The sequence below is a fragment of the Pyrus communis genome, chromosome 4, assembly GCF_963583255.1.
Source record: "Pyrus communis chromosome 4, drPyrComm1.1, whole genome shotgun sequence".
Lineage (NCBI taxonomy): Eukaryota > Viridiplantae > Streptophyta > Magnoliopsida > Rosales > Rosaceae > Pyrus > Pyrus communis.
In genome coordinates, this window is record NC_084806.1 from 18,728,206 (window position 1) to 18,754,157 (window position 25,952).

At 35.6% G+C, this 25,952-nt stretch overlaps 1 protein-coding gene across 3 annotated transcripts; it reads left to right on the top strand.

Annotated features, from left to right (window-relative positions):
* Positions 1–245: 245 nt before the first annotated feature.
* LOC137731039 (protein TRANSPARENT TESTA 9-like) lies at positions 246–15,102 on the top strand. Of its 3 annotated transcripts, XM_068470093.1 has the most exons (22): positions 247–569; positions 2,158–2,209; positions 2,297–2,373; positions 2,454–2,587; positions 2,699–2,795; positions 2,934–2,991; positions 3,516–3,624; positions 3,757–3,880; positions 3,965–4,160; positions 4,247–4,566; positions 5,603–5,691; positions 5,870–5,940; positions 7,042–7,158; positions 8,121–8,186; positions 9,254–9,391; positions 12,925–13,030; positions 13,109–13,180; positions 13,285–13,343; positions 13,503–13,662; positions 13,796–13,962; positions 14,141–14,179; positions 14,277–15,102. In XM_068470093.1, exons 1-22 carry the CDS (start codon positions 517–519, stop codon positions 14,601–14,603), a joined length of 2,631 nt encoding a protein of 876 aa, XP_068326194.1. In that variant the 5' UTR covers positions 247–516; the 3' UTR covers positions 14,604–15,102. The 3 variants fall into 3 exon arrangements, with proteins under 3 accessions (XP_068326196.1, XP_068326194.1, XP_068326195.1); XM_068470095.1 differs by lacking the exon at positions 9,254–9,391 and having other exon boundaries at positions 246–569; XM_068470094.1 differs by lacking the exon at positions 14,141–14,179 and having other exon boundaries at positions 248–569.
* The last annotated feature ends 10,850 nt before the right edge of the window (positions 15,103–25,952 follow it).

Sequence of the window (25,952 nt, forward strand, 5' to 3'; positions counted from 1 at the left end):
TCATCGACCGACTAACGCCTAACATTTTTTAGAACCTTGTATACAGACAACGTATGATAAATATTACAAAATGTTAGATAAAAAATTTGAAAATCTAAAAGTACGTGAATGTAGAAGAATACAAATCACAAAATCCCCAAGTCCCAGCCCAAAATAAAGATTACAACCCGGCAGAACAAGGCCTGCCTGGAAAGAACCGAGCAAATGAACCAATGGGAAGGGCCTGAAAAATTTTAGACCCGGCCCATAACCCGGCGACCCAGTATTGCCGCCAGCTCCGCAGGCATGCAAGGTGGCCTGCTTGCTTTTCTGGCAAAATTTCTGTTTCTTTCCTTCTCCTTCTCTGTCTCTCTCCCTCCCTCCCTCCTTTTCCGAAGCTGCTTTGCTCAACTCAATGCTCTATAAAACCCTTCCTTTTGTCTTCGATCTCCGAAATCCCTACCGCCATGAATTCCATCAGTGAGGGAGCTCTAATCTGATCAATTCCGAAGGGAAAAGCGAAGAAGAATTCAAATCATGTGGTTTTCGTTTTGGAAGTCCAGGGATCGCCTCTCCTTAGACAAGCTCAGGTTTTTTATTCATTCGAGCTCGGTTTATGGCTAATTTGAAAAAATTTATTTGTTATTTGGGCAGTTTAGTTGGTGTTAATGGTTAATTAGGGTAATTACGGGTCTGCTGCGTGTTTGTTTTGATTAATTTGCTTGTATTGTGACTGAGAATTTTGAATTTTAGATTATAATTTGGATTATTAGAGTTAATATGGTGCAAAGTCGATTCCTTTTGTTTTGTTTTGTTTACTGTTCTGTTTGGTTTCTGAGAAAAATGGAGGGAAAATAGGGAAATAGAAAATTCTTAGTTTAGAATTTGTGTGGATAGAACCTTATATTACCAGTGTAAAATCGTTTTGGTTTATAGTTCAGTGAGTAGATTTTTAAGCGGTGATGTTCTTGGTTGAGGGAAACTTAGATACCAAATAGAACGACGATCTGTTTCCAGCTCTACATTAGTGAAAGGAGTGTTATCTTCACACACACTTTGGAATTGAGGGATAGAAAAACATACCTTGATATGGGGGGTTTCAGTCAAGGTTGGAGATCATATTGTGTAGATGACGGGGATACTACACTTGCCTGAATGTTCTTGGAAAACAAAGTTAAATTTTGGAACAGCAGGAATTTTTATGCCTCTGGGTCCTCTACTGGAGTTGTAAAGATAATGTGGCAAGCTAGTTAAATTCCAAGTCGTATAATATTCTACATTTCGTAAGTTCTAAAAAGCCACAATGAAGAATACGGCTTGCTCCACGACTAGCCTGGTGAGGTGAATCTTGATTTGGAAGGGGTTCATGACGATTTATGAGTGGCCTACAATTAACTTATGAGACCTTGAAATCAAATGCATAAAAAGTTGGAACTTAGTAAAGATTTAATCTTCTCATTTTGAAGTTTTACTTCTTCTAACTGTACGATGATTTTTGGTCAATGGCATAGCGTCTCGATGATGAGGAGGGGTGCAGGCTCTCTCTATGTACACACACACTAAGTATAGTTTCAGATGTTTACACGAATACTAAAGACGAGACCTCCTTAGGTTTTGCAATACATGACGTTGCCTTATAGTAATAACTTTTCTTATGCAGTAACTGGAGCCATCAGTGTACTCTTAAATGAGTATCTCAATGTTCCATGTTTGATCTATTTTGCCGAGAACCAAAGATCTCATTTAAGAATTCATTTGGTATAGTTATAGGTTTGAAACAAGCTACAGTTATGCCTGCCCTTGAAAAATTTGAATACGATTTAGTAGGATTATGCCCATAAGGGCCATAACTAAGTATTTGTTTTATACTTATTAACCTTTAGTTGTATTATCAAAGACTCTGTTTCATAATCTATAAGAATCCCTTTGTATGGTTTTGGTTCCTAATATCCTAAGATCTTATTTCTTTAGTCTTTCATCAAATAGATGCTTGTTTTTATTTTTTCCCTTTGATGTGTTTCCAATCTTGATCCTCTGTTGATGCATAGTTTATTTCTGTGTCATTCAGAACCATTAGTCATTGGAGAACTATTGGTGTTTTGGGCCTTGATTTAAACTAATGTTATGTGATATTTTTGTGGTATATGTTTTTTTACATATATTTCGTTGATGAAGCAGGTATTTAACTGATCAGCTTATAAAACTTCAAACTGTGAATGAAGTAAACAAGGTAACTGGAGGCCATTTTCTTCCTCTTTCAGAATTCTCGTTTTTTGAATTGTTTTCCTCAATGTACCAACATCTAGTCTGTTTCAAGGATTTCGTTGTTGAGGCGCTGAGATCCATTGCAGAGTTAATAACGTATGGAGACCAGCATGACTCTGCCTTTTTTGAGTAAGACTTCTCAATGCTTAGTGTTGCTGGATGTACATATCATACTGTTAACGTTTCATAATGTTCTGTCAATTTTGTAGATTTTTCATGGAGAAGCAAGTCATGGGAGAGTTTGTACGTATATTGAAGGTTAGCAGAACTGTGACTGTGTCACTTCAGTTGCTACAGACAATCAGCATTATGATCCAGAACCTAAAAAATGAACACGCTATATGTAAGTTGCTTTTGAAGAAGGAACCAGATAATTTTCAGTTTCTTTAGTTGCTCCAGTTGGTTATGGCATGCTGATAGATTTGGTGGCTTGACCAATCAACTTTCTTTGCAGACTACATGTTCAGTAATGAACATATGAACTACTTGATAACGTATTCATTTGATTTCCAAAATGAAGAGCTACTGTCATACTATATATCCTTCTTAAGGTTAGTTTTTGGTCTCTTTGTTGTCCTTATATAATAACTTACTGTGTACCACTATCCTTACAACTGATCTTCAAACAATACCTTTTATGACATGTTTGGTTGGTTATGTTGTTTGATTCCACTGTATGGTCCGTGAAGAGCAATAAGTGGGAAGCTAGACAGGAATACAATTTCTCTGCTTGTAAAAACTCAAAATGTAAGTGATGATTTTTTCTTTTTATTGTGTTTTTAGCACTAACTCGTCTTTCAAATGAAATTTACTTTATTTTAATTGTTTATTTATTTATATGAAGCAGGACTTTGTTATTCATTATTACGAAGTACCTAATGACTTGAATGCACGATTCCTAATTCATTATTACCCAATATACCTAATGACTTGCCTGTCAACCATATAAAGGTTGTCATTGTCTGACGTTACAAGTAACTGTAGGTAGTGAACTTCATTGCACATGATGAAAAACTATGCATTAAAATTGGATAGATCCTTTCGAGTAGCCTCAAGTTTTACAAAAAAAATACATTCATGTACAAGGGAGATGCAGTATGAGGAATTGAAGGTTATTTACCCTTCATGCTCAAATTTTCATATTGCTTGCTTGTTGGCCATGGCCCATGACTTACAAAGTTTGCACGTAAAGTATACATCCATTAGTTAATCTCTTTATTTTCTAATTTCATGAATGATAGCCTTGCATGCATCTCTTTTTGTGCATCTAGGATGAAGTGGTTTCATTTCCACTCTATGATGAGGCAATACATTTCGCCTCTCATGAGGAGAGCATGGTCCGCACCGCCATACGGGCTTTGACGCTTAATGTTTATCATGGTGAGTTTCAGTTATTCCATCTCAAGCTTAGTAAGCTTCATTCCCCCCCTGCCCTCTCTCTCCCTCTCTCAGATCTAAAATTTGTTGATTTCAACTTATTTTGATACATGAAAGTTTGATGTGATTTTTCAGTTGGAGATGAAAGTGTCAACAAATATGTCACCAGTGCCCCTCATGCAGATTATTTTTCAAACCTGGTTAAATTTTTCCGAAGGCAGTGCATCAATCTAAATGCATTGGTTTCTGACTCTACAAAGTAAGAATCCTGGGTATATTCTGATTTTACTTCAGCAGAATACAATTATTTTCTCTAAAAAGTTCCATTGGAATGTTGAAACAGAAACCCAGGTGCAGAGTCTGCAGACACAACCACATTAATTTCTACTGCTGTTGATGAGATCGAGGACAATCTCTACTATTTTAGTGATGTTATTTCTGCAGGAATTCCAGATGTTGGGTGGTTAATTACAGATAACATCTTGCAGCTTTTGATATTCCCACTGCTTCTTCCTTCGCTTACCATAAAAGCTGTTGAAGTATGGATACATACCCATTTTGTTTCTTCTACAATTATAAAAATGCGACGTGCTCTTATTTAACCTTTGGTGGCTTGTAAATCCAGGGAATACAAATTGGTGCTGCCACGTCTTTGTACTTAGTTTGTTGCATCCTGCGCATAGTGAAAATCAAGGATTTGGCAAATACCATTTCTACTGCTCTTTTCTGTCCGTTAGATGCTTTCTTTCCAGAGTCTGGAGCTAAACCAAATGGCCATACGTCTTTTTATGGTTTTGCACATGAAAGTCGACCGCCAGGCAGTAATACCAAGGAAGGTGTTGGAATATTAAGAGTTGACGTGCCAAACGAGTCAAGCTCTCCCCATATTCACCCAGTGGATGTTACAAGAGAAAATGATTATTGTGATTCTCATTTGTCTTTGAGGTAACATAATAACATTGATTACAGCTAGTGGCGGATCCAGGATTTGAACCTTGGGGGGTTCCATTGTTAAATATATGTTTTTTATATAAGAACAGTGCACGAAGCATGCAAAAAAATTTTAGTTTATTCACTAAGGCATTTTACCGAACATTTTGCGGGCTTCTTGTTGTCAGCCAAACCATGTTGTGCCTATGCTGAAGCAATCTAATGAGTGGTATAGAGATAATTTGTCAAGTGTTGTCGATGCAACTTGTCGAGATATGCCGAGCATACATTATATCAAACATTTAGTGGGCACAAAAGGGACCCGTACAAAACATTTGGAGAATCCTTAGAAGACATTCACACGTATATTTTTTGGACTCTAGGTGGTCCTGGGACCACCTTGGTCCCTATTTCCATCCGCCCCTTACAGCTGGCTTCAGAATTTTGATTGCTCAGTTAATTATAGAATAATGAGTGACAATGTTATTATTCTTTTGGTTTACTAATTTTGTTGAGAGATAGAGGCTGGTTAAGAACTCTTGGTTCTTGACTCTCAATTATAGTTAGAACTTAGAACAAGGCTCTGTTCTTGTTGATAATTGTCTGAGGAAATCAACCCTTTGACTCTTTAGATCATCTATGGCTTCTTGCACATGTAATTCTGTAAAACAATCTCAGTAACATCACTCAATGAATTGGCCTAATCCTAGATCTTTTGGGTCTGCTACATGTAGGGCTGGGTTCGGTTTGAAACGGTTCGGTTTTTTGCCAAAACCCATGTAGCCTACATGCATACTTATTCATAGATTATTGGGATCTTCTCATGAATTTTATGTGACCGTTCATCCAACCTAGAGCTGTGTGTCTGACTAAATCATTTTCAGAAATATTCTTTTTATACGCTTCTACTAGACTACTAGTGCCATTCTTGGGCTTCATATTTGAGCTTCTATGAGTAATGAGCAGAATTGCATTTTATGGCTAACTTTTTCACTTGTTTCCTTTGTACTGTCTTGTTCATTGTTCATCATGATGCTAATCATCTGTGTAGGGAGGCTTTGATTTATTATATTATGAGTGGGGATGATATACAAGTTGCTGGTTCATTGAGTGTACTGGCTACTTTACTGCAGACAAAAGGTTATATTGCTGATATACAGATTTCATAGCAACTACGTTTTATCTCTTTCTTACCAAAATGTACTTCTGTCAAATTAACACGACTGCTTCTAGTCACCGTTTCTTACTAAAATCTACGCCTTTCACATTCACACAAATGTTTCTTCGAACTGTTTCTTACCAAACATATACTTTGTAGAATTGGATGAATCAATGCTAGATGCTCTTGGAATTCTTCCTCAACGCAAACAGCATAAGAAACTCCTGCTGGTATGCCTTTGTAAAGTTACTTTGTGGGACTTTTCTGCTTTAAGATATAAGTAAAATTCCTAGGACCAAGAGAGTTACTAGAATGTTTGGTATCTTTGTCTCTTGATGACGTAGATGACATATTTAAGGAAAAGCAGATGTTTAGTGGGGGTTAGGTGAATGCTAATGGAGAGGGATTATTGTATGTAACTTGGTAGACCCATTAGTAGCATCATTCAAGTCAGCTTGATAATGTAGATAAGGAAATTTTTGAAAACCAAGACAGATTTCAATTTGGAATTTGAAACACCAAGTCAAACTTTACAAAAACCACAAATGTAGAACCAAACTGGCCACTTTGGTTTTGAATGGTTGGTTTCAGCAGTTGATTTGGTTTTCGTTGCTATAATCTCAAAAGAGAAAAAGGAGAGTGAGGTAGAACCCAATTAATGTCCCCAGATTACAATATGACTTGCTTGAGGTATTGGAAATTTTGTGCAGCCATGCTTATTGTGCGTTTTCTTTTTCTTTCCTTTGGCTATGTACAGACTTCTTTTGCGACTAAGCTCCATTTGGCCACCTTCTTTATTAAGCAATGATTTTATTTTTGTTGTCCATAGATGCGACAGCACTGTCCCATTTCCAACCAAGGAATTCAAACAAGAATCCTAGATCTCATTATTCCTCTAGTTTTTCGAAATTAGGTCACTATCGAGGAGTAATTACTTAATTTCCTCTTTTCAATTTACAATTCTTTTCATTTATGTTCCTACTAACTCACAAGAGTTGTAACCATGGGAAAAAAATGATAGCTTGAAATGGATGTCCAAATGATTTGTATAATTGAGTGTCTATAAAATTCACCAGATGGATTGGGTTAGCTGCATGTGTTGCTTTCTGAATTACTTGATATTGGCCTGAGTTTTTACCACCACTTTTTTAAAACTGCCCTGCCTCAATGTTTGGTTATTCTTCTGGGTATCTTAATCTATGTATTCTCTTTTTGAGGTTTTGATGTTTTTACTCAAATCTAACCATCTAAATTATATGAATGAAAATGTTACCGTATTGATTAGTATGCAAGAATTGCAATTTAATGCATTGCTTGTTTTATTATTGCAGCAAGCTTTGGTTGGTGAAGTCTCAGGAGAAGAGCAACTTTTTTCTTCAGAAAGTAGCTCGTCGAAAGATGGTACTGAATGTGGTAGTGAGCTTGACAGTTGTCTACAAAAGCTTAAGGTAGTCATGGTCTCCCTCTCCCTGTTTCTCGTGGGAACAAATGGAAAGTTTTAGACAACTCAGTGCAAGGTGGTGGGCACACTGCCCTTGCCAACTGGGCCTAACTCACAGTGTAAGGTGGTGGATACACTGCCCTTGCCAATTGGGCTGATTCACATCTTCCTTGTTTAGTAACCTTTGGATTTTTTGTGTTATTTTTGAGGAAAAAAGAAACCCTTTTGTTTTCGTTATTAGTTTTTTGTTAGGAAGAGGGAAAATACAGTTTTTTTTTTTGTGGGGGGGTGGTTGGTTGGTGGGGCGGGGTGGGTGGGGGAGGGGTAAGCAAGGCGAAGAAGGTGGTGCGAGGGAAGGGAGGAGGGAAAAATAAAGGCGAAAGAATGAAGCCAAAACTTTTATCTTTTCAGTTTTTTATTTTCTGTAACACACCATATGTATTTCTTCCCCCACCCTTCGTCTGTCCTTTTCTCGTGTATTTCCTCTCTATATACAACAATAAAAAATGTTTCAGTACTAGTGATTACTTCAGTGACTCAGTTGTATGTAAGTACAAGAATGTGTGTTCAATTGTTTCCAATTGTTCAGTGCAGTTTAAAGAACTTAGGTTTCAAGTTTTATTTGTAAGTAAAATTTTGTGCACTGTCATCAGCAAAGGTTTTACAAGTTCAAAAAGTGATGTTTTAGTTGTACGATATAGTTTATAAAGCTTAAGTTGCCTAGTTTTATGTAAAGGGTTCCAAAATTTCAAGGTGGGTAAATAAATTGACAACCGCGTTAATCATTATTTTGTAACACAGCTTTAAATTGTTATGGTTATTCATGAAGTTCGCAGCTTATAAAAGTTCTATGATTTCCAGTTCTAGAATGTTTTCTTTGTGGTTATTTGTTTGTTTACATTGTGAGTTGCTGCCTATCATGATAATTCCTTGATTGGTTGGTTCATTTATCTTTTTTATAATCTACAGGAGCAGTTTGGACTGTTGTGTTCTTCTCTGGAAGTGAGGGCTAGCCCTCAAGTACATAGATTTCAGGTAATTGGGGTAAAAAATTTGAATTTAATTGAATGTTGAATCTTCAGAACAGTTTCTGTCAAATGGTTGGCCTCGTTGAATCTTTTTGGTTAAAAAATAGGCCCAGTTAAAGTTAACTTTGGTGAACTAAATAAGATGAAGCACCAAAAATCCCTCAGTGCAAGCCAACGATGATTTTTAGACCATTTATAATTACTCACTCCTCTGTGACTTGTGGCAGTTTACATCTTTTAGAACTTTTAGGAAACTAACCTCAGGCAAGGATTTTTTATTTGAGTTTTACTTCCATTTCTTTTGGTTTGTTTTGCAAGGATTTTACTTAATTTGCTATATTATAGTCTTGTGTTCTTTAACCATTGATAGGAGATTCTTTTAAGGTTATTAACACGTAGGCATAGTTACAAGGTAGAATAATAGTTAGTTGTCATCCTAATGACTTACGCTTTTGGGAAACAGTAGTCAACTGTCAAAATTATAAATGATCACAAGATTTTCCGAGTCTGCTGCTGGATCCTCCCAACTTTTCTTGAATTCCACAGGCATTAGTGATGTTGGAGAGGTCTACATGTGAGATATAGAGTTCAATCACTGCCTCCAATAACATAAGCTGTTAGGATTTGAGCCAACTACTACTATATATTCTAACACTTCATATCATGTGAAGGTCTGTCTATACCACTAGAGAGTTAAAGATACAAAATTCGACATTGTGAGGCTGTATCTGCAGAGATTTAAACTCATGATTTCTTGTTTTGAAATTATATTAAATTGTTCTGGTTTAAAGTTATGATTTCTTACTTAGAGGTTACTTTAACTTTTTCTTGTTAACCACTGTTCCCACAAGTTTAGATGCTTGGATGTGAGCCAGCTGTTGTGTGCATAATTTCATTCCTTCTCTTTAATCCCTAAATTTATACAATAAGTGTATATATTTGTGGATGCATTTATACAATAAGTGGCACACACAGATCTCCATTTTCCCCTTGTATTATTCAATTGAAATTGCAGTCTACTTTTACCTGTTTTGAAACTTGTAACCTCATTTTATTTCTGGGTGTGCTACCTAGGTTCTTGATGCATTGGTCAGTCTTTTTTGCCGTTCAAATATATCTGCAGAGACATTATGGGATGGTGGTTGGCTTTTGCGCCAGTTACTTCCTTATAGCGAGTCAGAGTTTAATAGCCATCATCTGAAGGTGCTGAATGTAAGTTTTCATTTCTTATGATAGAAAATGATATAAGAACAACATTCTATCTTCTTTACTAAGTTTCATTTTGTATGACAGAATGATCTTCTTTTCTTCGTTTCCCAAAAGAGTAAAATATATAATTAGTCACTGAACTTGGAGCCTAGTTTAGGATTGGTCCTTGAACTTAAACTCCGTTAATTTTAGCCCTTGAATTTGATAAAACGTGCAGAACTGGTCCTTTTAATTGACACTGGTAACAATTCCGTCTAAAATCACCATGTGACATGCTTAAGCTTCGTTATAGGGTATTTGGGCTATCTTTAAGAAGAAAAGAGAACAATAGAGAGAGAACAAATTAACGAGCTGTTATATTATCTTTCTTAATGGATTACAATAAGGCAGAGTATCTGATTGAACTATTGTCTTTGATTTCTTGGTATGGTATCAAGAATGGTGTTGGCTCTTGATCTAAAATGGAAAGTGCCCAACCTCAGTATGGAGAGGGGTTTGGAGGAGGTGCAACATGAACCACGAATTACCCAGCACTCCTCTTGTAAGTGCGGCATGGAAAATGTCAGAAAAAAGAAACGGAAACCTCAAATCTGGAATCCAGAGTCTAATGGGAAAGGTTCCTTTTTCTTTGATTACCGCATGGGAATAGATGTGTGAGCGGATTTTAAGGTGGGAGATGACTCCCAAGCTTTGACCTGCAAGTCTTCCTCTGAACCCGACCTGGGGCCACTTCTCCGGTCACCGGGCAACCCAATCCAATCCAAATGCACCCTGAATAATGTGCAAATTTTGAGCTGTGACCCGTTCTTTACCACATGGGACTCGACGGTGGAGATCTCACTTACAGCTCCACCACTCCACCACTCCACCTTGTGAAGCTCATGTGCGTCACATGGTGATTTTAGACGGAGTTGTTTATGATGTCAATCAAAAGAACTAGTTTTGCATGTTTTATGAAATTCAAGGATCAAAATTTAACGTTTTTTAGTTCATGGACCAATTCTAACCTAGGCTCCAAGTTCAAGACTAATTATAGATATTCCTCTTTCCCAAATTGTTTTAGCTTTTTAATGGTAATAATTAGTAGCTGCCTCTTAAGCTGTTGTGCCGGTGGCAGTTATGTAGGTCCGCAAGGGGCCAGCCATGTATTATGTGTTTGGTGCTTCTGTTGGTATATTTTTTGGTTGATTCAATCTTGAGTAGAAGTCCTTGGTGAGATGAATTTAAGTACTAGGAAATTTTTACTCATCAGTCTTCACAGTTACACATGTTATAATTCTGACTCTCATCTTGTTCTTTGATGTATCTGGCAATAGACTAAACTGAGCAAAATAGAGAGTGTGTTAGTTACACATGTTATAATTCTGACTCTCATCTTGTTCTTTGATGTATCTGGCAATAGACTAAACTGAGCAAAATAGAGAATGAGAAACACACAAGATTTATACTAGTTCGGCATAACTTTTGCCTATGTCCAGTTATGGTTTCTCTGGGTAGAAAAACCACTTCCTCTTTGATTAATAGTAGCGTATACAATAATTTTGCAAACCTTAGAACTAATCTCTCTCCTCTCGCTCGGCTGTCTGTTTTCTCTGTCTTTTCAGCCTTGCCGCACCTTATATTATAGATATAAGGTGTCCATAATCTGATTAAGTTTCCTATTCTATATGGGATAGGAAAGCACACTTTCTTTCCTGTTCCAATTAGGCTTCTAGGATTCCGAATCTAAATTGTACAAGAAAACTTAATTCTTTTGTAGTCCTTTTAGGATAAGAATCTGTGCACCTTAGCTTTCCTAATACAATCCTAAATGAAATAGGACGCTAACATCAACACCTATTCCTAACAACACGTAGTTTGAATTGGGCTTAACATAACCATCTAGTGATGCCATTGTTGTGGTACAAATCTTTTCTTATCATGTTCCTACATTGGTTTTTCTATTGTTGTGCAATACTTGTGAAGGTTATAAAAGTTTTTTTGTGACTATCGCATTTAAGAATGGGAAAAGCAAGACAAACTTGGGAAATCGAAAACAAGTAATCAAGATAAACAAAGAATTTACGTGGTTTGGCTATGGTGCCTACGTCCACAAGGCAGCAACAACAAACTTCTACTATATTAATAATGAGTATAACGAATAATCTTGCCAAGCCTCTAGGATTACTTGACGAAAAACTTGAAAGAACAAGAACAAGAAATACCTCTTATCTCTTTTCGTTTATCTCACAGACACTTTACCCTTACAATATTCTCTCACTCTTAACTCCTTAAGTGGTATACAACTTATTGTAGTGCTCCACTTCAAAACTAGTGCAGTAGCCCCTGTATATAGGCATAGTATAGGTCATCTTCAATAAGGATTACTAATCCTAATTGGAATCTAGTTATGAATCCTTCTCCAATTGAGAAACCAACTCAAACTGGGAAAACCACTCCAATTGGGAAAACAACTTAATCCGGCTATAATGTTCAATAGACTTAAGACAACTCATGGGCTGGAAAAACCCAACAATCTTCCACTCCAGGGAAGGTATACCAAAGTAGGATTGCTCGTCTTGATCAAACTCCGGTTGATCGAACTCATAACCAGCCCCCAAATCCTCTTAACCAAGCTCCCATTGATCAAATATCTCATAACCAGGTGTTGAGAATGAGTCATCAAGATAAACAAGACAAACTCAGAAAATCGAAAACAAGTCATCAAGATAAACAACACCAACAATTTACGTGGTTCGGCAATGCATATCAAGGGGGCAACAACAAACTTTCTCTGTATCAACAATGAGCACAACAAATAATCTTGCCAAGCCTCTAGGATTAAGACTTGACGAAAAACCTAAAGGAACAACAAATACGCTCTTATCTCTTTTCTTTTTTCTCGCACACAGTTTTGTGCAATAGCCCCTTTATATAGACATAATAAAGGTATTTTTCAATAAGGATTACTAATCCTTATTGGAATCTAGTTATGAATTCTTTTCCAATTGAGAAACCAACTCCAATTGGGAAAACCACTACAATTGGGAAAATAGCTTAATCCTCTAAGACTATAACTCCTAATCGACTTGGGACAACTCATCGTGGGCTGGAAAAACCCAACAAGTTTATCCTGCTAGGACTTAATTGCTCTAATGGAATTGGGATGCTTTGGTCTCTTGTTTGTGTTTTTGTAATATCTCTCAGGCCTTGTAGGTTTAGGAGGCGCCAATAAAGGGTTGCATTTGTTTCTTGAAATTTTCAAATTTATTGATATAATTTTTCGTCGTTTTAGATTATGTAGGAGAATGCTTCTCCCACTATGGAAATTTGACCTGGAATAGGATGTCAATCATAGACAAATTGTTTTCACATCTCTCGTTCCATCCATGGAGGATAGATGTAGACTTCCACATAAATAGAACAACAATGCATAGACCCAAGTCCTGAGAAGAAGAAAAATCTCCTATTCTTGTTCAATCCAAGTAGTATCCATATAAAATTTCTTGGTTATAATAAACATGACAATGTTTACTTATACTGTTTTTCTTATACAGGATTCATATAAGAACTGTACCAGTGCTCTTCTCAAGGAGACTAGAGGAGTCTGGCCAGATCTTCTTGTAGCAGTCCTCTGTGATGAATGGAAACGCTGCAAGAGAGGTAATTCATGTCATGTTTTGTAATGACTAATGAAGTGGTTGTTTGAATGTTAACTGATGTTTTTTCGGAAATCTGTAGCAATAGAGGCCTCCTCCCCTCGGAAAGAGCCCAAGTGTATTCTGTTGTCATCTCAGAGGTTCTCGTCTGAAGGTAGAACTGAAGACCTGTCGTGGATTTTTGAATTGAAGGACTTTGAAACCTTCAAGGTTGTTTTGAGTAGGCTTTCAGTTAACGCGTCTGTTTTTTTCTGATAGATGGTATCACAAGTGATTCATCGTTTGCTGCTGGTGAAAGGATGTGTGAGTTGGTCAAGGTTTGTGTTGGGAGTTGATACTCTATTAAAATTCTTAAATAAAGAAATAGAATGAACAAATTATAGAGTTATATAACAAATACATTAAACACATCATACATTCGTATTTTGTGGTGGTACCTGAAATGTTATTCTGGTTCTAACCTTATCATACTTTAGGTGTTTGTACTCCTACATCAACTTCAAATTTTCTCACTTGGTAGAACTTTTCCTGAGAAACCTCCTATTAACCCTCCTGCTGATGTTTTTGAAAATTCTCGTGCACGAAGCGCTGGCCTAGATGCTGCAGGTCCAAAGCTTGGCACTGAGCTAAGGCTTGGTGAGTTCTCTATCCTGTATATTTTTATACCTATATAAATATGTATCTTTCTAACTTTTAGCACAACTTCATACAATTATTTTATTTCTAGAACTTGTAGTATTTCTTGATTAATTCTTGTTGCCATATGCAGTTGATGCTGTGCCTTGTAGAATTGCGTTTGAGAGGGGTAAAGAACGTCATTTTTCCTTTCTAGCAATCTCTTTGGGTACATCTGGGTGGGTTGTTTTAGCTGAAGAATTACCCCTAAAGGAGCCTTATGGAGTTGTTCGTATGGTTGCACCTTTGGCTGGTTCCAATGTAAGTTGCGGCTTTAGTGCTTTCCATGTCCTTTTTTCTACTTTGGTTTAACAAATTTGTGAATCATTTATAGCATCAGTACTTCCTTTAGATTCTATTCCTATTTTATCTAATAGTTTTTATTAAATGTATGCCATCTTCAATATGTATATTACTCCTAAGCCACTCCTCTTTACAGTTCATATTGGTAAGCAGTACCCGATTCTTTCTGTTGAAGGTTTGTAATTATGATTTCGTTTACTTTTACATTTCGAACTTTTCGAGGATGCTGTTGTTTCACATGTATCTAATGTCTTCTTTGTTATTTCCTTCAGCCAAAACCTGATGATAAGAATTCAAGATGGTTACACTTGCGAATCCGTCCATCCACTTTACCGTTTCTGGAGCCTGCCAAATATGGTGCCTACGGGAAATCGAAGACAAAAGCCTTGGTTGATGGAAGATGGACCCTAGCATTCAGGGACGAAGAATCTTGCAACACTGCTTTGTCTATGGTTTTGGAGGAGATAAACCTACAAAGCTATGAGGTAGAGAGAAGATTAAAACCTTTACTTGACCTCAAAAGCTTAGTAGAATCTTCAAACTCTTCTCAAGGTCCTCGAACTTCCTCTTTTCATTCAACACTTTCTAATTCTTTTTAGGCCTCCAACTTGCTTTAGTTTCCCAATAATAGGTCGCTAACTCGCTCTAAGATCCTTTTTCAAACCTCCATCTTGAGTCAAATAGATAAGGAAATACACATCCGGTTGCATTGATTTCGCGTGTTGGTAGTAAGGGGTTCGAAGACCAAGAAGTGAGTTATTCGCAGGGTGGGAACATATTATTTTCTTAGTCACCCTTTGTATATTGTTGAAACAACCTTAGGTATATACCGTGAAATGTAGATTAGTACCCTCATTTTTGTACCATTCTTTGTATATTAGCTTTCCTTGTCCTGATTTTCAAATTTACGAGTTTTTTCCCCTCGTTCTTTAGCAGATCTGACCCTAGGTTTTTACCTCCATAATTAGCTGTCCTGGTAACAACATTGTACAAATGAGGTGATTCCAGAGCAAGGCTTTTTGTGTATCTGTTTTCGTATGAGATTCAAGATCTTGTGTGCTTGTGTACACACTTGTTTATGTACAATTCTCTTAAACCGGTTCAAGTTGTAAAATTTGCAGATTTTAACGATAGAACTCGATTAGAAAAAGGCGTCTCTCAGGTGATCGAAAATAATCCGACGCTGTAAAGTTCACGTCGTCTTCCAATAATTTGTTTTGTGATCTAATACGAGCATCTCTAATCACTATCAACCTCATTCACCAAATAGTTATCAATCACCTTAACACCGCTCAAGGCTTGAGAGTTGAGCCCAAAACCAGAAAACACTGAACACCGAAGCTTATGACTTTTCTATTTCTCTCTAATGTTTTAACTTTATTTGTTATTTTTTGGATGAATGATATGATAGTGTTAACCCTAAAAACTACCAAGCTTACGTGGTGCGCAGGCCGAATAGCTAATGAGCTAGCTACATCATTTGGTTGAATGTGAGGTGTGCAAACTTGAAGACCGAGCTCAGTCAGTAAGTGAATGAATATGGTGGTGGTGTCAAACGCAATTGTTACTTCTCTATCTTGCGATTGCAGCCAAGGAAAGAATCCGTCTTGGCCTATGGGTTCTAGAGCCTTAAGACAAGGCTCTTCACCACGAAGTTCATAAATACTCAAAGGAGATTAGTATCTTGATCGTAAATGTGGTTTGGCTGTTGGAATGCTGACTCCAAAATATATTTGTAAATAGCTAATCATAAAATAGGTTCGGCTTTCAACATGCCGAACAACGTAACTTGGTAACACCTCACTTCATTGAAAAAGCTAATGAAGTGACATCTTCCAACAAGGACTTAAAGAACCCTTGTTGATGGAGACTTGGATGGGTAATCGATTGAACTTAGAGTAGTGCTATCTAATACAAAATGTAAGATGGTTGACGTTTGCCTGACTCTACAGCTCAAGCGCTGTTAAGTAGAAACTGTAAGATGTCGGTTGTCAACCATAGTGTTAACCAATACAAAATGTAAGATGTGCTTGACGAAATTAGGAAAGTTAGGGTTTTTCTCAAAGATGAGAGGGTTTCATGTAGAACGACAAAATTGCACAACGCAAATTTGTGTCTTGTGTTGAGTTGAAGAGGCCTTGAATGTTGCAAACCCTCTTCTACTTATATGAGTGATTTTCATAGGTGATGAAGTAAAGTCCGCTCGGATTGTATTTCCTCAGCACTCGCTGGCCCAAAATATCGGATAAACCTAATTCGACCACTCCCACCAGACATAGGACTTTGAACCTATTCCTTTCTTTGTAATTAATTCATTCCTTATTCTAATCAAATTTGCACCCAGATCCTTGAAATATTACGACTCCTAATAATGATGTCTTGATCTTCGAAGACTACTAATTGAATCAAGATTCAACCGAATTTAATCTTGATCCTCAAAGAATCCAACATTGACTCAAATTTGGTTAACCCACATTGGGCTGGGCTTCCATCCCAACAAATTTGGGAATTAAGAGTTTGTCCAACTCTAAGCCAAGCTCATAATCATACTCGGCCCAAATCCATTATTTTGGGTCCAAATAGTTAGTTACTAAGATTTTTACAATGCAACGACAATGACATTGCAGTGAGCTACCTACTCCTAAATATTGGACTAATCAGAAATATATAGTGTCATTGTTATCTATGTGCATCGAATCTGAAACCTCATCCAAATGGAGGCAAAAACCATTTAGATCAAAATTGGTTGGTCGTTAGACCATATCCAACGCATAGGGCCTAAAGCCTATACTTTAGGCCACAAATTTTTATGATTTAGACCTAAAACAGTTTTAATTGTCTCGTTCTCTTTTGCCATTGGCATTGCCATCAATGAGAAATTTTTCTAAGTGTATTCGAGTAAGTACTCTACATGTTATAAAATAAGTGGAGAGATACGAAAAAATATATCATTTTCTCATTTTTTTAAGTGTATTCGAGTAGGTACTCTACATGTTATAAAATAAGTGGAGAGATACGAAAAAATATATCATTTTCTCCATTATATTATTACATGTGGTGTGTCATTTGAATACACAAGACTTGGAAAAATTTCTCAATCATAATAGCTAGGTAACCTTGTTGACGGATGATCATTTGCCCCTTTTCTTTTGATGTACCGGCTAAGACAAATCTATTGAAGAATGCAGTACAAGTTTAATGCATAATTAACCACATTTTTGCTTTCAAACAATTAATCCATCGAAAACCTCTTTTGGAAACAATTATTGAGCAAAAGTGCGCGGGTCCTTGATGGTGAAGAACGGCCTACCATGGAGGAAAATGGGGCTCGTCATCATTAGTAAACCCAACTAGTGATTAGATACATGCTTCTTTAGAAATTCTAGTAATCATTTCGACACTTTTATGGAAACGGTGAACGGTACATTGGCAAATAGCAAGAAGAATGTGACACTTGCAAAGCATTAAAATTGAATCAATTAATTAAACCATTTGTACCATTCATCGTAGAGATATATGATCTATAGCCTAGTAATACGATTAACAAATGTAATAGACGTAACATTACTCAAAGTAAGCGATCTTCTACTATTGGAAGAAATTCTGAATTCTCATTTTACCTTTTGGATGTTAAAAAAAAAAAAAAAAAATTAAGTGAATATCAACGTAATAAAAAATAGAATTAATAAATAAGCTTTTCTCCCTTATTTTGTTCCACTAAATTGTACGGGCCTTATGAGTGAGTGTTATTTATTTATTTTTCAAAAGGAAAATTAATGAAAAGGATTTGAAAATTTGGAGTTTTAATGATAACGATAAAATAAAGGGTAAAGTGAATAGTAATACGATTGATTTTTTAGTGTAAAAATATGATTTTTCGTTAAAGTAAACAATACCGAGAACTTTTTGTTAAAGTTCAATTTTTTTTTTCGGTAACAAGAGTGAGTGTTATTATCATCCACTAATTGTATGGAAGAATATATGTTCATCATTCCCTATAATAGACCACTCTTTTTTGCTTAATTGAGACAACTTTACTAAAGAAGGGCAAGCATTCATAATTTCATAACTTCACAAAGATGAAAGCTATGATCATATATGTTCAATCGTACGCAGACAGACCCCACATCTACGCCGTTGGATACAATCATACGGTTTGGTATTATGAACCCTTTTAGGTCAAAGTAATCATCTTATCTTATCTTATATGTATATAGAATGCCAATGGAAAAACGCACAGTGAAAAACAGTGCACATGAGGACGAAAACTTTGGTGTCATCGGCTTCAACAAAATTAATTGGATGAAAATACCCCTCAAAATTAATTGGATGAAAATACCCCTCGGCTAAAAAAATTTCAAAGCATGAAATATGACTGCATAAAATAATTCAAGGGTAATTTGGTCAATTTATTTTTAAATAATTTTGTATAACTAGGATGAACAGTGCACATGCAGCCAAAATTTTGGGGTCACGCATGGTTGGACCAAAATGCCCCTTAGCCACGAAAAATACAACAGCAAAATTGAATGTAGAAAGGGTAATTTGGTAATTAGGCTATCATAAAATATAATATAAATATAAGTGAGAAGAGAGAAAAGAATAAAAAAATGAAAGGGAAGAGAGAAAAGAATAAAAAAATGAAAGGGAAGAGAGAAAAGAATAAACAAATGACAAAAACATTTAAAATGTATAAATCACAGGTAGCGCGCTATGATTAAAAAAATGCATTTTGCACTTGATTGTTTATTAAATATTATTTCTCAATTTTTAATTAAGAGGTGCATAGTGTCGGTTATAAAAAAGTTTCTCGCACGCGTATAATAATGTGATTCAATTAGTTGTCAAATGATCATTTTTTTCTTTATAAAAAAAAGTCTTTCGCACGTGAATAATAATGTGATTAAATTAATTGTCAAATGATTTTTTTTTTAACAAATAATATTATTTATACTAAGGGGGAGGAAGTGCGCTTAGCCTCACAATGGGCTAACAATAATGTAATTCAATCAATTGTTTATTAAATATTATTTTCTCTATTCCTAATGTAAATTTTATACAAACCGATTTTATTATGTTAATTCAACGATTTTAATTGGTTTATGACGGGTTTGTTCTAGCATGATTGAAAATTATTCATTTACTTCAAATATTTAATTTTCCTTTTGTCAATTTATATATATAAATACATTTAAAACGTGTAAGTCGCGCATGGCACGCTGTGATTCAAAAAATGCCTTCTGCACTTGCGTGAGTGCATGCGTGACGGTTAGTAACATACTATTGCAAAGGAAAAAGTAAAAAAATTGAAGCATAAAGTGCAATTGGCTTGTAGTGGAGACCAATCTTTGTTGTTTTGTGAAAATGAAGAAGAAGAAGAAGAAGAAATTGAATGAATATGTATGAATGATTACTCATTTTTTTCATGGCATAATGATTGAGATATTAAGGGTTGGTTTGACATAGCTGAAATTATTATAAAAGCAGTTTTTTAACAAGTTGGGGTTAAAATTGTGTTTGGTATATAAAAAATAGGGAAAATTTGAAATAGGTCCAATATTATAGGCCACCTTTTGAAATAGCTTCAATTTTTAGTGACTTGTGACTTTTGACTTTTGACTTTTGAAATAGGTCCAATTTTTAGTTATTTTTTGTCAAAATCATGGGTCCAAAAGTAGAAAGCAGAAACAGCTCTATCTCTACTTCTAAAAACGCTTTTTCCCCAGCACAATCCCAAACTAACCCTAAGAGGCATTGATTGTGGTCACAAGAATGTACATAATTACAAGGAAAAAGCTTACCGTTGGTTCCATTATGATTGATAATTGGTGGAGTTAGTCTGGAGTTCATCTAACTCTTGTATGCAAGTTATTTTGGCTGATTTGATGGCTTCTTTTCCTTGCTCCTCTAGGAAGGATTTAGTGCAATGGTTACCTATGGCTTATGGAAATTTTACTACTGCCTCTGCTTGGGATCAACTTCGACCTTCGGGTCCTAAGGTGGCCTGCTCTAGTTTGGTTTGGCCCGGTTGTATTCCTAGAGCTAGCTTCATTTGTCCTTTTGATTCTTAATAATGTGAATAGTCTGTGTTTTAGTTCTTCATTGCAAAATATTACGGACAACCAATACAGTTGGGCAAACATTAAAATTAGAGTGATTTTTGTTTTAAAGAATGATCTTTAATGGAAGGCTCAAAAGCTAAACGTTCAAATCGTTAAAATACATAGCAAAAATTGGACCTACAAGAGGATCCGATCCCTAGCTCAACTCCACTTATGAGGAAGTTAATAGAATTTTGATGCTTTTAGCTGCTGTGGTCAGTAATTGATTTTTACTCACTTTAAAAGCTGAAAGATAGTAAAAATATTAATTATTTAGAAAAGGTCATATTTAGCAAAAGAAAAGTTTGGTGGTGACTGGTGAGTGGAAGTGGAACTCACCTCCCAAGGCTAGGAAATCTTCCACTTTTGATAATATTTGATACTATAGTTTAACTTAATCTTTTTTCCAACCAAATATTGAAATTGTTGATGTCTCGAAAAGTAATCATTGCTTGGGCACTCTTTTCCCTTCCTTTTCCCTTATGGATTCTTTGTAATTAATTTAGTATTACGATGATGTGATGATGAACAAGATATAGTAATTAATTTTATCTTGCAAAGAAGAGTAGTTAGTAGTATTATAAAAGTGTGAAGTTTGTTAATCTCCCTTTAAAGTTGTAATTGGGGGAGTAGGCAAAGTAAGCTAAGTAAATTTATAGTAATTAAATTTATATATTTTTATAATATCACAAGAATCAAATCTCTATTTTTTTTGTTTTTTTGGTGAACGAATCAAATTTCTGTTAGAACATGACAAGGAATTGAACTGCGGATTCGATAGGCTAGGCTAGATATGATACATAAGATAACATTTTGTAAAGGAAAGATTTGCAATATATGTATATATTTATTTAAGGACTACACTCCCTCAAAAGCCTAAAAAGGTTGGTTGTGTATAGCGCTTGTGACTTGTGAGTAAGCATGCTTGCTGAAAGAGTACGTTGGGAATTTGGGATTATGGTTTCACATTCAGTTTGATGATTCGGGACCATTTCAACGTGCATGGCTCGTACAAACGCACCCGAACATATACACACCTAGATGCTAGAGTGAAGGCCATATCGGGAGGGACCGAATCTTTGGTCTATCCACACACATGTACACATCTTTATCTCATTCTTTTTCCTCACTGCTCATAAGAACAACAAAAATTCTTTTCCAGATGAAATAATTTTATTGGACAAAATAAGGTTTCGTCACCTGTACATTTGCCTGACGAAATGTCTTTTGAAAGTATGTACTTAAAGCCACTTATTTGATGTAATAGATTTTGAAATACATATCATGTTAAACTCTTATTTGTTTAATAGAAGAGCAAAGGTTATTGTTAATCACTATTTATTGTATCATGTGTTTATACAATAACAGATTTGAAAGAACGTATTCAACCTAAGAGAGAAGTGATCTAACTAAGTTAGATCAACGAGACATTTCTTTTATGTTCATTCCTAAAATGTTTGTAGCCATAGGATTGTTGATTCAACATACAATCCGCTAAGGTTAGTATGTGTTATGTTAACTCAAGTGAGAGTATGACTAGTCTCATGTCATTAAGTTTTAGACACTAAGAAAAACACATAGGTGCTGGAAAGAGTATTGAGTACACTGAACAACGATCAACATAGAGATCTGACATACATGTCATGTAAGAACTCATAAGTTGCAATAATGTGAAGTAGTCCTTTGACGTGAGACATCATAGTTGTCTAGTGGTTAGGTCCTTAACCTTTGACTATGTTAAAAGCATTTCATTGAGGATGTCCACAACATTGTTCAAGTTAAGCTACCTAATTATGTAGGTATGTAAATGTACAACAAGAGATCTCTAACTTTCCATGGTGGAAGGAGAATACTCTGCGATATGATTTAGGAGTCTTTAGCCAAAGCATTTGAATGAAATTTAGGAAATACATTTCAAATCACAATCAATAGAATCATATAGAGAAGTATTACATTGGATATTATACATGAAACAAACTATTAGTTAAAAAATGTGGTTAAAAGTATTGGACTAGAGAATGACCGTATTACATTGTAGTTGTAAGAAGGTAGGTTCTCCAACTACTTACCTTGGGTAGCCATGACATTCGGCTAGGTGTCACTCATGGGTTGTGGAAGGTTTGAAGATTTGTAAACACTAATTTTCAATTAATTAGTTAATTAATCTTACGAAATGTTAGTATTGGCCTTTTAAGCTAGTTTCGAGTTCCAGGACCTAAACGGGTTTTGGTTCACAAGACACAGAGTATAAGTTGTATGACAACTAAAATGAAATGAGCAATTAACATAACTAAAAGGGGGAGACTGGCCATGCTAAGGGACTTATTTACAAGTTTGCTACTCGAATGAAGGGACGTATGAAAGTGACTTTATAGCTTTTCTTCACTAGTTTTGAGAGAAAGTTTGGAGGCACAAACTCTCCCATTCTATCTCTGTGGCTTTGGATGAGGTTTAGCTAGCATATTTCCTCATCCAAGTCATTCCATCTTCTCTTCACACCTCATTCTTGGTGTGGAGACTTAAAGGCTGGCAACTTTGCAAGCTTTGGAGATCATTTCTTCAAATCCTCAAGGAGCAAAGTAGAGCAAAGAAGAACAAATGGTTAGGTTAAGTGAAAAAGAATAAAGAGTTCTAAAGTGACATTAGGAACCCATAAGTACCATAGTATGTTAATTCTTTGTTGAGTAGAGTAAATTTGAGTTTTGTTGAGTGAAAACCTTCAGAGAGCTCTTATGGGTTTTCATTGATGTTCTTATTTTGTTCTTGATGTTCATAACAAGAACAAAAGGTTTGGTGTTTTGATTCAAAGTTTGTTGTTGTTTACTTTAAGCTTTGATTGTCCTGCTTTGTGTGTTGGACCTTTGTACTTTTACACTCATCAAAACCTTTTCTTCACAATTTAAATTTTGAATTTTCACAAAAAAACAACACCCTCGGCCTCGTTTTACACTACCAAAACTGGCCACCCCTATAGTAGGGGTACTTTGGGGCTTTCAAGCAAGTACATAAAATTTTGATATTTTTGTGTATTTGCACTTTGAACCAAAAATTAATGTTTTTACATAAAGGCCCACATTCACTAAAAGACAAATTATTTTCCTACTTTAATGAACTTTTTGTTATTGTTGAAATTCTGGGTTCTAGTAGTCATAACATTAAGTTGTGAACTTTTGTGTATTTACAAAGTGACCCCAAAAATTTGTGTTTTGCATAATGTCTCAAAAGTTGAGGTTATTGCATTTAGGCCCCAAATTAGCTAGAGCACAAAATAGTTTTGTCTCTTCAACGACAGTTCAATGAGAGTTGGATTTTCTTTTCATTTAGCTCCATTTAAATCAATTATACGAATTCAAGAAGCAATTGTTATTGTTGTTGAACTTAAAAAAAAAAAAAAAGAAAAAAAAGAAAAAAAGAACTAATTGTTGAAGTTGCTCTTTTAGGTAATGTGATTGGCCGCTTTACATTATGAAATAATGGGTTGAGTAGTTTAGATTTCAATGTAATTGGAATAGTTCAAACGTGATGTAAAATGTGGCATAAGCCCTTCTATTTATTTCAAGTATTTCCTTTAGTTTGTTTGAATGCAAATTGGAATAGTTGGGTCCTACACCCAAAAGGAAATAACAGTTCAATTGGATTAAATGTGTAATAAAATTAAGGGTAAATTACATAAAACTACCTCAACTATTGGTGTCATGACACTTTCATACCTCATCTTTTAAAATTGACAATGTCATATCTCGTCTTTAGAATTTGGTCCAATGTTATACCTTCCGTTAGACTAGCCGTTAATTTGTCAATTAAATGCTGACGTGGCTTGATCTAGACCCCACTTTCTATTAAAAAAAATCATTTAATATTTTTTAAATATTAAAATAATAAAGAAAAGTAAAAAAAAAAAACAAAATCTTTCATACCTTTCCCCCTCCCTCCCTCCCCCATCTACCTGCTGCAATCCATAAAAAAGAAGAAGAAGAAGGAAAAAAAAAAAAAAAAACAAAACTTCATCCTTCCCTCCCCCCCCCCCCCAGCGTCCTTCTCTCTTCTCCCCCATCCCCCCTCCCCCCTCACTCGAGCCCCTACCTGGAACCCGGAAAAAAAAAAAAAAAATCCCAATTCGTCTTCTCCTCGCATCCACCTTTGTGCCCACCCAACCTCGCACCCACCCTCCGCGGAATCGGCTTGGCGAACGGGATCTGGGTTTTTTTTTTTTTTTTTTTTTTTTTTCTTCCCTTTCTTCTTCTTCTTCTTCCCGTGGGGGGGGGTTGGGTTGATGGGTTTTCAAATTTTTTTTTTTTTTTGGTTGAAGATTAAGCAGGGAAGAAGAAGAAGATGGGGAGAGAGAAGGGAGGAGCGGGTGGAAGGGACGAAATGTTTTGTTTTTTTTTCCTTTTTTTTTTTTTGTTTTTTAAACTTTTCTTTATTATTTTAATATTTAAAAAAATATTAAATGATTGTTTTTTTAGTTTTTTTAATATTTTGTTAATTTTTTTAAATAGAAAGTGGGGCCAGGATCAAGCCACGGCAACATTGAATTGACAAATTAATGCCAAGTAATGGAAGGTATAACATTGGCACAAATTCGTAAGATGAGGTATGACATTGTTAATTTTAAAAGATGAGGTATGAAAGTGTTGTGACACCAATAGTTGAGGTAGTTTTTTGTCATTTACCCTAAAATTAACTACCCTCCCAAGACCATGAATTCAAATGATTCATAATCATCCTAAGACCTAAGATGACTATATTGTCAATGAGAGTTTTATGCATTCATTAGTAGTTCCACATAGTTTTGCTTGTTTCATTGAAATAGTGGGAGCATTATATAATTCATCTTAAACTTGGACGAATAGTTGTGATAGGCCCAAGTCCCTTTTAATAAGCTTAAAATTAAATTGATAACACTACTTCCTCAACAAAACATATATTAAGTTGATAAGCGAAAGATGCTTTGAACTCTCTTTGTAGGCCTTCCATCATGGTAGGCTCTAATTGTTTGTGACTCATACACTGTCTTAATCCAGTTCTTGAGAATACAAAGTATGTGCTTAAACTTAGAGGAGTCTATGTATACACATATGATGTAGTGAAGTAGGCAACGAGTGTGGTCAATATGATATTCTTTTGACGTCATTTTTCTGTGGCATCATTCTCTAGAGGCCAAAACAGATGGGTAATAACAAAAGCTATAAATGGCTATGGGTTATCATCTCCATCATTATTAGCACTAGCTAATATGATATATTTTTTTTTTTTTTTTAGATGGGCTTGGTAATTGTGACTTGATGAGTCGATATTGTTGATGCACAAAATCAGGTTGATCTTGGAGCAACATAAATTCAACTATAAATCACACACACACACACACACACACACACACACACACACACACACAAAAGAATACAATGATATATTACAGTTCAGCCCAAGTTAGGGCTACGTCCACATTGGTGTAGATCTGGTTTTTACTATGTAAAATGAGAGTTACAATGCACATAGAGGCTTGTTGCTAAAGAGGTTAGGTTTTGCCCTCTCCCTAAAGTAAGGGTGAAGGATCCATTTTATAGAACAAGAATTTCCATCCCCTCTTACATAAATTATAGGTTAAGCGGTGAGGCCCAATTTATGGTATAACAAGAGTCCTTTAAATCTTTAATCGAGAAAGATTTTTAGCTGGAGACTTCAAATTTTATCTAACTGCGGGTGGAAGTGACTAGACATCATCCATAATTGGTACTCGACATAAGGCAGTGCTTAACATGAAGCAATACTTGGTTAGAGGTACTGCACATTGCGAGGCTGGTCGACTGGTGCTCACAGCTTGCACTCAATATATGTTGATTCTTG